General features: G+C 45.3%; 1 protein-coding gene across 1 annotated transcript; it reads right to left on the minus strand.

Moving 5' to 3' along the window:
• LOC100517069 (type-1 protein phosphatase inhibitor 4-like) lies at positions 445 to 1,232 on the minus strand. Its single transcript, XM_003135033.3, is given in 2 exon segments — positions 445 to 1,178; positions 1,181 to 1,232. Coding segments are annotated over 2 exon segments (606 nt in total). The 3' UTR covers positions 445 to 624.

Genomic DNA, 15,838 nt, shown 5'->3' on the forward strand with positions numbered 1-15,838 from the left:
CAGAATTTTAACTTGACAATTCACTTTAAAAGGACTATTTTGTTGTTGTTGTTGTTGTTGAGAAAACATTCAGTCATTTCTTTGTAAACACTGAAAAAAAGTTAAGAGCCATTTGTAAAGGTATTTGGTTAAGGAAATGGGATCATAACTCTTAAAATATATCCCCTCTCAATTAAACAAGCCAATCACCCTAAAACCAAGTGTTTTATCAGGCTATATAACCTACTATACCAATTACATTTTGATTTTGCAACAAAGCCTCTTCTCTAAAAGCCGGTACATTTAGAAGTGAATAGCAATTCGTCCCCCTTTGAACCTTTAACGCCTCAAAGGCTACACAGTACGCACATGAACCAACAGTTTTCTAAAACGAAGGGGGGTATTAGACAGATATCAGAATCGGTATTCGCGGCAAAAAAACCAGACAGAACACAAAGCAGGGATTTTTCCAGTTAATCTATTATTTTTAAAGTTTACCATTTAATTATGGCCGTACAATTGAACTGATAAGTATTTCAGTACTTGAAGCCTGAGCTGTACAAGAAGCAGTGAGTGATCGTAAGAGGACTCGGATCTGACAATTGCAGCGTCGATGGAAGGTTTTTTTTTTTACACGTAGCCTGACTAGGTCTGCAGTTCATCGCTGGCGGGGCCTTCTTCCAGTTCTCCCAGGGTAGTCTTGTCTTGGCTGGTGACATGCCGACTTTCTTTGTTTTCATCCTCCTCCTCCTCACGTTCTAGATCTCTGGAAATCAGTTGTCGGGCCAGTTTGATGTTCAGTCCTTCGTTGTAGTGAAGCTTCCTTTTCATTTCGAACTGCCGGTGTTTCTCCTGTTTGTCTAGGAAGATTTTGCTGGTGTGTGCCCCTTCCCTCTCTGGCTCCCCTAAGTGATAGCTGAGCTCCGAGGTATCAGTGGCAGCTAATTTCTTAGCTAGATTGTCCAGGGTCAGGGTTTCTTTGGTTGCAGAGTCACACGCTGCATCTTCTGGGTCCTCCAGCAGACCGAGCTGGGGGGTGCTGGGCTCATTCGTCTTCATGAAATCGTAGTCTCTGTACTCTGGCCGGTAGGTCGCCAGGATGTTCTTCTCGTCCCACTTCTGGGACTTCTTTCTCTGCACCTCCGCAACAGCGCCCCCGGCCTGCTGGACAGAGGCCGCCACCGACGAGGCCGTGGAGCCTTTGTTTTCAGGATCCCCTTGATGGGTCCGTGCGAGGCGGTGGGGGCTGCCATCCTTGGGGAGCGAAGGGCCGCCGCAGCCGCCAGCCACGCTCCCAGGCTCAAGCTGCAGCGAGGTCTGGCCGCCCCCCGACGGCGCCCACACCTTAAAATCCTTAATCCGGCCCGCGTCACAGAGTCCACCGCGGGTGACATCACAGTGATCAGCGCTGCCGTCAGCGCCCTCGGTCAGTGCCTGGGGGGTGGGCAAGCTGACCTCTGTCTTTTTTTTTTTTTTCCCCATAACGTAAGATAACAAATCTCCCTCCGCTGCTCGTGGACTGGGGAAGCACCGTCTTGTGAATTTCACCAGTCCCTGTCTGTGTGCCCGCCTAGCGGGTAAAAAGCATTTCTCGCTGGGGGTCACGGTCCAAAGTTTCAAAGCCGCTCCTTGGGTTGGAAAGATGGAACGTCCAGGCGCTAGAAGGCCATTGACTTCTGGCCTTCCATCCTGTTGCGGCCCCCCCACCCCGCCCCCGCCCCCGCCCCCGCCCCCTCAGTTAACGGCCCCAAAGCCCAGCCACTTCCACGGGCTGGGAACCCGGGCATGATCCTCTGTGATTACGTATGGCTTCCTCTCCCTTCCGGTCCTTCGGTATCGGCCTAAATATTTCATGAGACTCCAATTCTACCTCTCCCACCACCATCCTGTTTCAAGTCACCACCATCTATCTCTGGCTGTGGTTACAGCCACAGCTTTTGAAGTAGTCCCCACCACCACCACCACCAAACCCTCCCGCTGCTTTCCACCCTCTAGTCAGAGTGGTCTTTGAAAAACACCTGTCACAGTTCCCTGGTGATGTAGTAGTTAGGACTTGGTGCTCTCCTTGCTGCGGTTGGGGTTCAATCCCTGGTTTGGGAACTGAGATCCCACATCAAGCTGCTGCAGGCTGTGGTAAAACAACAACAACAACAACAACAACAAACCAAAACAGAACAAAAAACAAACAAAAAGCCCACATCTGGCAAATCTTATCACATTTATCTTTCAAACCCTTTAATGGCTGCCCATTTTCTAACATAAAGACCACATAAAGACCTTCGTGGCTCAGTGGTTAAAGAACCTGACTAGGATCCATGAGGATGAGGGTTCAATCCCTAGCCTCACTCAGTGGGTCAAGCATCCAGGGTTGCCATGAGCTATGATGTAGGTTGCAGACTCGGCTTGGATCCCGAGTTGCTGTGGCTGTGGTGTAGGCTGGGCTGTAGCTCCAATTCTAACCCTAGCCTGGGAACCTCCATATGCCGCAAGTGCACCCCCCCAAAAAAAACCCTGCAATCTAGAAGAGGCCGAAAAGCATCTCTATGATGGGCTCCTGCACACAGTTGGAGCCCTCTCCCCACCCCACCCCCAGCTCTCCCCACCCGACCTCTAGCTTTCTATCTTGGCCTTTCAGTTCCAGGAACACTCCCTTTCCTTGCCATCCCAGTTTCTCCCCAGGTTCTTCCCACAGCCTGGAATGCCCCCGAAGATTCCAGCTCAGTCATAGACTGCTTTACGGAGCCTGTTTCCTGACCTCCCAACCAGATAGGCCTTCCTGTGCCTTTATGGCCCCTCTCATTGTCCTCGTGGCAATGGGTGTTATCTGTGTACATGGCATGGTCCACTCCAAGACATAAAAGAAGGCGTCTTTTTTTTCACCATGACCTTCAGCTTCACCGAATGATGCTGTACCTTGCGCATAGTAGGTATGACAAAATGATTGACGAAATGAAGAATGACGGTGATAGGTAGTTGGAAGAGTGAGATTTGTGAGCGATTAAAGGGGGGCTCCAGAGCCTTCACTGTCCGTTACAATTTGTGCAGTCAGTCACATGAGAAAAACACCCCATATGTGGGATTTGGGGGCTGTTACAGAGAGTGACTTTGGAACATTTTGTCCTTCACAGGCCTCATATTTCATAGGCAGGGACATTCCTCTAAAAAACAAAAAGGAAATTAAGATCCAGTTTCACATTTTTTCCCTCCAGGTAGCATTCACAAGATTTTTTTTTTCCTTCTGATAACATTCGCTTCCTCTTCTCTCCCTCAAGGTCTTTCTGCATTTCAGAACACAAAAGCAAAAGCATGAAAGAACCATAAAACTTTTACAAGGGTCTTAAGCACCTTAAGTTCAAGTTGTCCTGTATTCTCCAAAGTCCTACTAACTTCAGGAACTCTGCAATCACTTTAAAACTGTGTTATTCATCTCGGAAAAAGAATTTCCTTATACCACACTCTTTGAAAAAAGCTGTATTGTGTGGTAAGGGCTTTCAGGGATTCAAAAGCTGATATTCAAGGCTATATAGGCAAACCCTCTGGTAGTTGGGGGGGGGGACCAACTTTCATTATTCAGAAATACTCCAGGCTACTCTTTTTAAAAACCTGTCTGAAAGGCAGCACAGAGCCACACAAGCACAGTGTGTCCTGGCTGGTAGGCACAGTGGGTTCATGCGTGTTTAGCTGTAAACCGGATGTCAAAGGAGACTCTGATTCCAGCGCCCTGGGATTGTGCTTTTGTGTGTACACAGCCCCTGCCCCCACATCCTGTGAGCTGAATGTACAAGCTGTTCAATATGTAATGAGTCAACCATCCCCGTCAGCACTGCCAGAGTTCTCAAGTTTTCTGAGACTCATCATTCAGGAACACAATAGCAGCTCATGCTAGGCTAAGAGGGCTGTGATTGTGACCTTAGGACTCGGGCCACAAATAAAATCCTTTAAAGAAGCCTCCAGGCATTACAGATTTCAGTTGCCCATTATTTAAAAGCAATCCCTGGGCGGGACAGGGAGTTTGGGAGTAGTAGATGCAAACTATTACCTTTAGGGTGGATCAGCAATAAGGTCCTAATGGACAGCACAGGGAACTATATCCAGTCTCTTGGGATAGACCATGATGGATAATATAAGAAAGGGAATGTGTGTGTGTGTGTGTGTGTGTGTGTGTGTGTGTGTGTGTGTGTGTGTATGACTGGGTCACTTTGCTGTATAGCAGAAATTGGCACAACATTATAAATCAACTATAATAAAAAAAAGACACCAAATTTTTTTTTAAATGAAAGTAATTCTTTTTACCTACCATTTGCTAATTATCTGTTTAATGAAATTTGCCCCACAAAAATCCAAATTTTGAGTTTTTGCCATCAAGCTAAAAATTCTCATTCTAGTCCACACTAGCACAAGGCTAAAAGAAAAGATGAGCGGTCTTTCCAGCATCCCTCTTTACGTGATTCACTTGTTATTTCCCTAGGACAAGGGCTGAGCAGGTATGTCTGTGATTCCATCTCTCTCTCTCTCTCTCTCTCTCACACACACACACAGACACACACACACACACAGACACACACACACACACACACACACACACACACACACACACACACACAGGGCTGACTAGAAGTTTCCCAGTCAGTGACACATTATATAAAATTTAGATACAGGCCTAGAAAGCCCTTCTTTCAACAAATGTTTAGTGGCCATTCCCTGTATTTCCAATAAGAGAAGCTTCATTCTGAATGCATAAAAAATGAGGTTATTTTTCAGTGGTTTCCAATGGGTTAATATTTTATAAATGCTTCTAAATATGCATGCTGACCTATCATCAGAGTTTTAAAATACATTTAAAATATCACTGATATTTAACTTTATTTAAAACCTCTGCTGTTGAAATTGACAGAACATGGTAAATCAACTATAATAGAAAAAATAAAAATCTTAAAAACAAACAACAACAACAAAAAAAAAAAACCTCTGCTGTTTTCATAGGATCAGAGTCTTCTGCAAAGCCCTGCTTTTTTTTTTTTTTTTTTGTCTTTTTAGGGCCGCACCCTAGGCATAGGGAGGTTCCCAGGCTAGGGTTGAATCAGAGCTCTAGCCACCGGCCTACACCGTAGCCACAGCAAGCCAAGTCTGAGTCGAGTCTGAGACCTACACCACAGCTCACGGCAACACCAGATCCGTAACCCACTGAGCAAGGCCAGGGATTGAACCCGCAACCTCATGGTTCCTAGTCAGATTCGTTAACCACTGAGCCACGATGGGAACTCCTGCCAAGCACTGCTTTTTGAGCTCCATTTTTTTCCATTCTATGTCTGCCTTTCATGGAGACATTATTGAAATGCACTAAATACAGGAATCTGTTCAAAAGGAGAACTAAGCCAGGAACAAAGAAATTCTCAACCAAAGGTGGAGAGACCTAAGAAACCAAAAGTTATCACAATCAAGGAAGGTATCCCAGGAGTTCCGGTTGTGACACAGCAGAAACGAATCCGACTAGGAACCATGAGGTTTCGGGTTCGATCCCTGGCCTTGCTCAGTGAGTTAAGGATCCGGTGTTGCCGTGACTGTGGTGTAGGCTGGCAGCTGTAGCTCCAATTTGATTCCTAGCTTGGGAACCTCCATATGCAGTGGGGTTGGCCCTAAAAAGCAAAAAAAAAAAGGAAGGTATCCCAGGGGTCCCACTGGGTGCCATTGGTGAGAAATCAGTAAAACACTGAGAACCCATAGGCTATTTGGGACCAGTCATGCTGCCAGAAGTGGAGCTGAATACTAGCTAGTTCAGCCATGTAGTATCTGAAGTTATATATCAATCCATCCAAGAATTGTCCACGGTACCTAGAGAATTATGTAAGACATTGTTTAGTATAAAAATAAAAAGTGTGGCGTTCCCATTGTGGCTCAGCAGTAAGAAACCCAACTAGTATCCATGAGGATGTGGGTTTGGTCCCTGGCCTCGTTCAGTGGGTTGGGGATCCAGCATTGCCGTGAGCTGTGGTGTAGGTCACAGTCTCAGCCCAGATCTCGCATTGCTGTGGCTGAGGCACAGGCCAGCAGCTGCAGCTCCAATTTGACCCCTAGCCTGGGAATTTCCATATGCCACGTGTGAGGTCCTAAATAATAATAATAATAATAATAATAATAATAATAATAATAAAAGTGGTACTTGGTTTTGAATCTATGTTTCTTGCCCAGTCTCTCCCTCTCTCTCTTATATTCCAAACCCAAATTTCTAATATTCAATTGAATATCCCTATCTTAGATTGGATTCCCTTAGAGGCTGACCCTAAGATGAGGATTTAAGGACAAGTAGTTTACTCAGGAGGAGATTTGCCGAAATGGTAGGGGAGTGGAGAAATGAGACAGAGAAGGGCAGGAGGCAAAGGGTCCATAATCAAAGCAGTTACTACTGTGGGCAACTACAGCTTAATCATCTTGAGAGACTCTGGAAGTCAATGTAGAGGCGTTACCCCATCCATGGTCCACGTCCACCCCATGGATGAGAGAGCTAGAGTAATATCAGTTGCTGCCATCTTGATTTCAGGCCTGTTGGGAGCGGGAAGGGGCATTCATCCTTTGCATTCTGGATTCCCACTGGAGCTTGGGGAGTGGATGCCCATCTTACTGAGACAGCCTCATATGGGCTTCTTTCCTTCCCTGTGTCACAAACCCTCTCCTGCTGTTCTGCTCCCGGGACCACAGTCCCAAAGGAAAGCCCTTTTTTTTCCAGCTCTCCTTTTGCAGGAGGAACCCAAACTAAGACAGGGATTATATAGTTCATCTTTAATTCCCCCATGCCTAACACAATGATTGGCACACGTCCATACTCTGTGGCAGATGTCCATATTTCTATAAAATGGCTGAATGCACTGAGCGAAATAAACAAAAATCTTTTGAAAGGAGGAACATGAAAATATGGGCAGATCTAGAGAGGTTCAGTGAGGCAATGATTTTCTGTCGTTTTCATTATACATTTTAAAGCACTAAATCTTTTTTTTCAAATTAAATATTACCTAGAATTCCCGGATGAAGATCCATAAATAGGAGCTAGGAAGCAATGGAGGTGGTTTGTCTGAGTGATAGTGTGCAGACCCCAGAGTTCTCACTGCAGAGGTGGCTCCTGGGGGACCTCAGGACCCTGAGGAGGGAGACCAGCTGGAAAACCACTGCGAGAGAGAGTCACTGCCCAAAGCAATGTTATCCCAGGGGTTGATTTTCTGTGTGGTCACTTGTTTTGACAGCGAGGATGAGATTTTCTATTGTAGTCATTCAGACCAGCACATTCATTGAGAGCTGGTCACAAAGGACAGAGGACATCAATGAGCACTTCTGATTTCACATAGGAAACATCAACTTTGCCCCCCTCCAAGAGGATAATTTGGTTTGGGAATGGTCAATGATGAAAAATGTCATTAGTGGGAACGTCTGCCAGGAGTTATATAGAAAATAATGTCCAAGTTGTCAGAAGGCAGGTCTTGCAGAAATGGGCTGAAGAGTCTGTAGTAGAGAATGTTCTTCCTGTTCCCTAAAAGACGTTAGGATGTTTCATGATTAGGGCAATGGAAAGGTGTTCAAGCTCTGGCTCTTGCCTCTGCTTGGTCAGGGAAGGAAGGAGCTATTGAAACAATAGAACATGCACTTGGGAGTCCCTGCTGTGGCACAATGGGATAAGTGGTATCTGTGCAGCACCGGATATAGGTTCAATCCCTAGCTTGGCACAGGGAATTAAAGGATCCGGCATTGCTGCACCTGCGGTATAGGTCACAATCGCATCTCAGATCTGATCCCTGGCCTGGGGAACTCCATATGCCATGGGGTGGCCACAAAAGAAAAAAAAAGTAGAACATGCGATTATCGACTATTACTTTTATTGAAGTATAGTTGAAATGCAATGTTGTGTTAGTTTCAGGTATATAGCAAAGGGATTCAGTTTTCTTTTTTTCTTTTTTTCCCATTGTCTTCCATTTTAGGTTATTACAGGATATTAAGTAGAGTTCCCTGTGTTATACAGTAGGTCCTTGATGATTATCTACTTTATATATCCTAGTGGGTAACTGTTAACCCCAAACTCCCAACTTACTCCTCTCCCCTACCCTACTTTCCCCTTTGGTAATCATAAGTTTGTTTTCTGTGTCTGTGGGTCTATTTCTATTTTGTATATAAGTTTATTTGTGTCATTTTAAAAAGATTCCTCATGTGAGTGATATCATATGATATCTGGCTTTGTCTGGTTGACTTCACTTAATATGATAATCTCTAGGTCCATCCATGGCACTGCAAATGGCATGATTTCATTCTTTTTCATGGCTGAGTAGTATCCCATTATATAGATACACCACATCTTCTTTATCCATTCCTCTGTCGACGGGCATTTAGGTTGCTTCCAGGTCTGCGGTGTCTTGGCTATCGTAAATAGTGCTGCAGTGAATATTGGGATGCATGTATCTTTTCGAATTAGGGTTTTGTCTGGATATATTCCTTAAAAAACTAAAAATAGAGCTACCACATGGTCCTTAAAACGCTTACCAACTATTTTTACATATAAACATTATGCAGTCCAGAAAGTATTGTCAAGGCTTAGATGGAAACCCTGTAAGTTAGATCATCCAAGCTCCCACTGCCTGACTGCAAAGACTAAGGACCAGAAAGGTATGGTGACCCTCCCAGGGTCATACAGGTGGTTAGCAGCACAGCCAGCACTAAGAATCCAGGTCCCCTGGGACTGCTATGGCAGCGCACTTTTCTGTTTGCTACCTGCCACCTCTAGAAGTGGTGGGAGTCAGGGGTCCTAGCATGGGTCTCATACCCCAATCAGATATCTGCAGGAGTTTCCCTTCTCATCCCTGCCTCCTTGGCCCACACCATTCTCCAATAGCACCAGCGCTTTAAAAGAAGAAAAGGAGTTCCTGTTGTGGAGCAGTGGAAACAAATCCAACTAGGAACCATGAGGTTGCAGGTTTGATCCCTGGCTCGCTCAGTGGGTTAAGGATCTGGCGTTGCCGTGAGCTGTGGTGTGGGTGGCAGACGTGGCTCAGATCCAGAGTTGCTGAGGCTGTGGCTATGGCTGTGGCTGTGGCCGGCAGCTACAGCTCTGATTCCACCCCTAGCCTGGGAACCTCCATATGCCCCCAGTGCGGCCCTAAAAAACAAAACAAAACAAAACAAAAAGAAGAAGAAGAAGAAAAGAGAGGAGTTCCTGCTGTGATGCAGCAGGACTGGTGGGATCTCTGGAGCGCCGGGACAGAGGTTCGATGCCAGGCTGGCCACAGCTGATTAAGGATGCGGTGTTGCCCAAAATTGCAGCTCAGATCTGATCCCTGGCTCAGGAACTCCATATGCCATGGGGTAGCCAAAAAAAGAAAAAGAAGAAGAAAAGAAAACAAGCCACCATTTTCAGAAGGATTAAAAACCTGAAACTCCTGTTCTCTGCAGAGCAAGTGAAAATATGAGTTGCAATGTTCAGCTGGAGGCACAAGTGGAAAAGTTTCTTGGCCAAGGAATCAATAGGCCAGCTGACCAAGTTTTCTAGCTCCGGATGAGCCATAGTCAAATTAGAAAAGCAATAATGTGATCTAGGGCAGCAAAATTCAATTTTGCCAACAACACTGAGATTCCTTGAGGCAGCCCTTTAAAGATGACATTATAGCAGGATTATTTCCCGTGTGTACAAATATGACTGAGGAGAAAAACACACACACAGAGATATAACCCGATGCGTGATCCATTCTATTCTGGAAACAAATTTTTTTGTTATTATATATCTATATTTTTTAGAAAGAGCATTATAAAAACAGCAAGAGAATGTAATAGAAAAAGAAATGAAACGCTGCAAGTCTTTTTTATGATGTTTCACACACAAAAAGAAAAATAACTCCCGCGATCATCAGATTTCTTAGAAGATGCAGTAAATATATTGTTAACATCCTCATGACTCACTAACAAGATGTTGTCTGCAGGGAGGTGGGGCAGAAGAGCTGTCACCGAATTGCAGTCAATGATGTATAGTATTTGTGACTACCGCATGCAAAGAGTGTCAGCTGGCAATTTATTCTGGCTGATGTAACCCGACAGAGTCTTCTTCCCTTCCGACAACCAGTCCAGTAAGTCAGGTTAACACATTTCAGCTCTAATCAACAGAAGTAAACCTAGCAGTGGAGTTTGGTTCTATCTGAGTCATGCTGAGTTGTTGGTTTGTATTTAAACAGAACCAGCAAAAGAGTTCATGGCAGCCACTCTGACACTGTGACAGAAAGCAGGGAGTCAAAGACAATAGAGCAGTGGTTGTCCAACTTCATGGGTCATCAGAACCCCCTGGGGGCCTTGTTAAAACCTAGAGTACTGCTCCCCCTACCCCCGCAGAGCTTCTGATGCAGTAGGACTCGGGGGAGCCCAAGGCCAGAAGGTTGTATTTCTAGCAAGTTCCCAGGTGATGCTGATGGTGTTGGTCCAGAGCCGCAATGAGAACCACAGGAATAGAAAGCATCCTGTCCCATCTGGCAGGTGACTCAGACGAGCCCGGGTCCACAGCTGGAGACAATACTCCCTACTCTGGAAAGCCAAGCAAGCACAAAAGGGAGCACAAAGGAGGACCAAGAAGGCTTCGTATAGTAGGTATTTGGGGAACCAGGCACTGAGGTGAAGAAGGGCCAGCGAAGGTGACATCAGGCAGAGGATGCTCAAGGTGACCCATTGCAGATGAGTATGAAGGGTCTCTGGGATGGATCCGTAATATGCTCCAGCGGCCATGAAACGGAGCAGGACCCTATGTTCCTTCCCCTGCATGTCTCCACCTGCCTCTTGTCCGTAGAAAAACTTGAGTCAAAGAATAAGTTTAATCAGAAAAGTAAGCAGGAGTTCCCATCATGGTGCAGTGGTTAACGAATCCGACTAGGAACCATGAGGTTGTGGGTTCAATCCCTGGCCTTGCTCAGTGGGTTAAGGATCTGGTGTTGCCGTGAGCTGTCGCAGACGTGGCTCGGATCCCGAGTTGCTGTGGCTATGGCTGTGGCTGTGGTGTAGGCCGGTGGCTACAGCTCCGATGAGAGCCTGGGAACTTCCATATGCCTTGGGAGCGGGTCAAGAAAAGGCAAAAAGACAAAAAAAAAAAAAAAAAAAGAAAAGAAAAAGAAAGAAAGAAAAGCAAGCAAATGCAGAAGTAAAGGAAAACAGTTAAATGAGACCAAATAATAGTTTAGTCATTAAACGAAATCAAGGATATTTAGTTCCTCCTCAAGGACTAGAGGTAATATTCTGGACCATATCCCATGAGCTGTCTTATAGACGCTGAAACCCTTGCCAGGTGGAAAAAATTAACTACATGATGACCAGACTGTAGCCATGACATAAACCCCCCAATTATGAGAACTTGCCTTAAAGAAGTGGGAGCGCACTGAACCTGGAACTGAAGATTAACTGTACTTAATCAAGATGACGCCGGTCATGGAAGTTCCTATTGTGGCTCAGTGGTAACAAGCCCAACTAGTATCCATAAGGACATGGGTTTGATCCCTAGCCTCGCTAAGTGGGTTAAGGATCCGGCGCTGCCGTGGGCTGTGGTGTAGGTTGCAGACGCGGCTCAGATCCCTCGTTGCTGTTGCTGTGGCTGTGGCATAGGCCAGAAGCTGTAGTTCCAATTGGAACCCGAGCTGTATGCCACAGGTACGGCTCTGAAAACCAAAAAAATTAAAAATTTTTCCAAAAAAAAGATGACCCTGGTTAGACCAGCACATGACCGTTTTTCAAGATGAGTGTCAGTTGACTGTGTGTGAAGTTCCTGTTGCGGCTCAGCGAGTCAAAAATCCAGCCATAGTCTCTGTGAAGATGTAGGTTCAATCCCTGACCCTGCTCAGTGGGTTAAGAATCTGGTATTGTGGAGTTTCCATCGCAGCTCATCAGTTAACGAACCGGACTAGCATCCATAAGGACTCAGGTTCGATCGCTGGCCTTGCTCAGTGGGTTAAGGATCCGGTGTTGCCATGAGCTGTGAGCTGTGGTAGGTCGCAGACGAGGCTCTGATCCCTCATTGCCGTGGCTGTGGCGGAAGCCGGTGGCTACAGCTCCAATTGGACCCCTAGCCTGGGAACCTCCAAATGCTGCAGGTTTGGCTCTAAAAAAGAAAAAAAAGAAAAAAAAAAAGAAAGAAAAAAAATAAAAAAAGACAAAAAGACAAAAGGATCTAGTGTTGCCACAAGCCTTGGCATAGGTCCCAGGGCAAGAAGTGTAGGTCACACATGTGGCTTGAATCCAGTGTTGCTGTGGCTGTGGTGTAGGCCTGCAGCTGCAGTTCTGATTCAACCCCTAACCCAGGAACTTCCATATGCCGCCAGTGCAGCCTTAATTAGAAAGAAAAAAAATCCAAAGCTGATTGTGCTATTTCTGCATGTAGCTCCCTCCCTCCCCCTATAAACAATGGTGGAGAGTTGGCCTTTGGACAGAAGTCTGCCCTCCCTCCCCCACCCCAGTTGGTTGCCAGCCTCTGAAATAAAACAAACTTTCCTTTCCACAAACCTTGCCTCTATTGGCTTTAGAGCATAGAGCATCCAGACCCCGCTTTTGGTAACAGGATGACTAATCTCTTTATAACAATATACAAGAAGGGGCCCGTTACTCTTTTTTTTTTTTTTTTTTTTTTTTTTTAAGGGCTGCACCTGAGGTATATGGAGGTTTCCAGGCTAGGGGTTGAATCGGAGCTATAGCTACTGGCCTACCCCACAGCCACAGCAACGAGGGATCGGAGCTGCCTCTTAGACCTACACCACAGCTCACGGCAACACCAGATCCTTAACCCACTGAGCAAGGCCAGGGATCAAACCTGCATCCTCATGGATCCTAGTCAGATTCGTTTTCTGCTGAGCCAGGACGGAAACTTCCATACTCTTTGTTTAATCAAACACTCCCATTGACCACTGGAGGCGACTGTGCATATAGAAAGAAAAGTAAAAGAAAGAGCTGGCAAGGTGGGTTCCCTGCCACTCCCTCGCATGGATGCTCCATGTACAAACCAGAATCACATGAATAATTATTCCTCAAAGGCAGGGTACATTTCTCCTAGCTGCTAGCTTCCCCTGGGGAAATTGTCAACTTAAAAGGTTGCATAGACCTATACATACTTAATAGGATGTGCGGGGTGGCGGGATTTTAGACATCTAAATAGGGGTTGCAAGATAAGTTCTTTTTGACAGTGCCACCTTCTTGACACCCCTGAAATCCCATCTCACAGCCGGTCCTCTGCAGGTAAGGCGGGCAGTATTCATCCAAGCATGCTTCATCCAGTGGCCAATCTCAGTGGCTTTCTTTTTTTTTTTTTTTTTTTTAGAGCCTCACCCACAGCATATTGAGGTTCCCAGACTAGGGGTTGAATCAGAGCTACAGCTGCTGGCCTATACCACAGCCCCAGCAATGCAGGATCCAAGCCACATCTGCAACCTACACCACAGCTCATGGCAACGCTGGATCCTTAACCCACTGAGCGAGGCCAGGGATTGAACCTGCAACCTCATGGTTCCTAGGTGATGCTGATGGTGTTGGTTCCCACAAAGGGAACTCCTCAAGTGGCTTTCATGACTCACTTTTTACAAGGACTCCAATTAGCACTAGTACATCGCATGGAGGCATCATGTTTCTGATGTCCTGTGTGTCCCCTGTAGCTGCTCGTGCACACAGGAGGGGCTTGAGAAATGCTCTCCTTAGTGAATAGCAGGGATCAATGCAGATGCACCCATCAGACAGTCATGTTGGGGGGCTATTCCAGCTCTGGGCTGCCTCAGCCTTAATAGAAAATCCTCCTGCATCAGACAGACTCCAACTCTTCAAAGAGATTAGCCACCATCCCAATGGAAAACGGTCACTTTCCATAATTGTGTTCAAAATGACGTATTCCATCACCAGGGTTTTTTGGAGAAATATGCACTAAAAAAAGACAAGACGGAATATTGCTTCATGGCTCTGGCAATATATCTCTGTCTCTATTGTTTGTTTAAGTCTTATTAGGATCAGTTGTGCCCTGAATTATTCCATTTCCTATTTCTCTGTGCCATTTTCCTTCCGAATATTTCAGAAATAAAGTCCCTTTTCTTTTTCATTTTACTTTTTCATGGAGAAGTATTGAATATGACAGGGGCTGTCATCACCTAATGAGAAATGGCTCTTGGGCAACTTATAACTATTATTAAGATGACATTTCCCCCTCAGAGTATCAGCAAGAAACTGAGACGCAAGGGCTCTAAAACAAAGCAATGAAGGACCAAAGAGGAGACAGTAGCCAACGAAAAATGGATGAATCAGGTTATGAATTTAGGCTTGGTCTGGTAACATTTTTGAAGGTGTGTGGAAAAATTTCCTTCAGAGGAAAACAGAGTAGAGCAAAGAGACACGAGGAAAGTGAGATTTGGTTTATCGTGAGGTTTATTACTTCTCAGCAAGCTTCAGGCATTCATGACCCAATCTTCTCAGAAAGAAAAAAAAAAATCCCTCCCATTGTCTGTTCATCAAGGAATCTGCAGGAGGATTTTCCTGGTGGTCCAGAAGGTAAAGATCCAGTGTTGTCAGCACTGTGGCTAGGGTGGATGCTGTGGTGCGGTTCGATCCCTGAACTTCTGAATGTCCTGGGCGTGGTCAAAAATAAATAAATAAGTAAATAAATAAATAAATAAAGCCCTTACTAGCAGAGCACTCTGTTAAGAAAAAAAGGGGGGGAGGTGGGAGTTCCTGCACCCGAGGCGGCAGAAATGAATCTAACTAGGAACCATGAGGTTTCGGGTTTGATCCCTGGCCTCCCTCAGTGGTTGAGGATCCGGCGTTGCCGTGAGTTGTGGTGTAGGTCACAGATATGGCTCAGATTCCACATTGCTGTGGCTGTCGAGTAGCTGTAGCTCCGTTTGGACCCCTGGCCTGGGAACCTCCATATGCCATGGGTATAACCCCAAAGAGACAAAAAAAAAAAACCCACAAAAATAATAAAAAATAAAAAGAGCACTTAAAATTAAAAAAAAAAGGATGAAAAAAAGAATGTATACATGTATGTGTAACTGGGTCACCTTGCTGTATGTATAGTAGAAAATTGACAGAACACTGTAAACCAGCTATAATGGAAAAAATAAAAATCATTATAAAAAAAAGGAATTTGCAGTAGAGAAAGTCATTTCCAGATTGGTTCCAAACTACGAGATAAAGATCATCCCTATAGCATGCACATACACGGAACGCACTGCTGCAAAATTGGCATTGGGTGTCACACTGCGGACACAAAGTCATGTATCAGAAAACCACCATAAAGCACCGAACACTTAGAACCACGCTGATTTTCTTCTTTGACAGCAGAATGAAAAGTTTCAAAGCACTCTTGGCTTTCAAATTGTAGTACCATTTTGTTTTATGGTTGTGTTTTCCCATAGACCTTGAGATATGTGCCAACAGTCATGGGGTGCGGATGGATGTGCAGATGAAATCACAAACTCAGACCTGCTGCACCTCATGCTTGGAATCGTGAAAGTTAGAGCAGATGCCTTGAGTTACATTACAATTTGGCATGGAAACAATCTGGCTGCAGCTTCGTACTGAATAGCAATGGCTCTCCAGAAAATAGTTCGTCTCCTTTGGTAGCATGGTCATGCTTGAAGGATGAAAAGTCATCTGAAATTTGGGTGGCATGGGAGCAGGAATAGAGGTTAGATTGTACTGCAGGGGCTGGTCCTGTCATTTTCACCTAGATTCTCCAAATTTCTGAGTTGGAAGGAATTCCACATTTATCTAGGCCAGTGCTTCTCAAACTTTAATGTACTTATGAATCATCTGGAGACCTTGTTAAAATGCAGATTTTTGACTCAGCAGGCCTGAGATTTTGTAGGTCTAACAAGCTCCCAGGTAA

The sequence above is a fragment of the Sus scrofa genome, chromosome X (genome assembly GCF_000003025.6).
Source record: "Sus scrofa isolate TJ Tabasco breed Duroc chromosome X, Sscrofa11.1, whole genome shotgun sequence".
NCBI lineage: Eukaryota > Metazoa > Chordata > Mammalia > Artiodactyla > Suidae > Sus > Sus scrofa.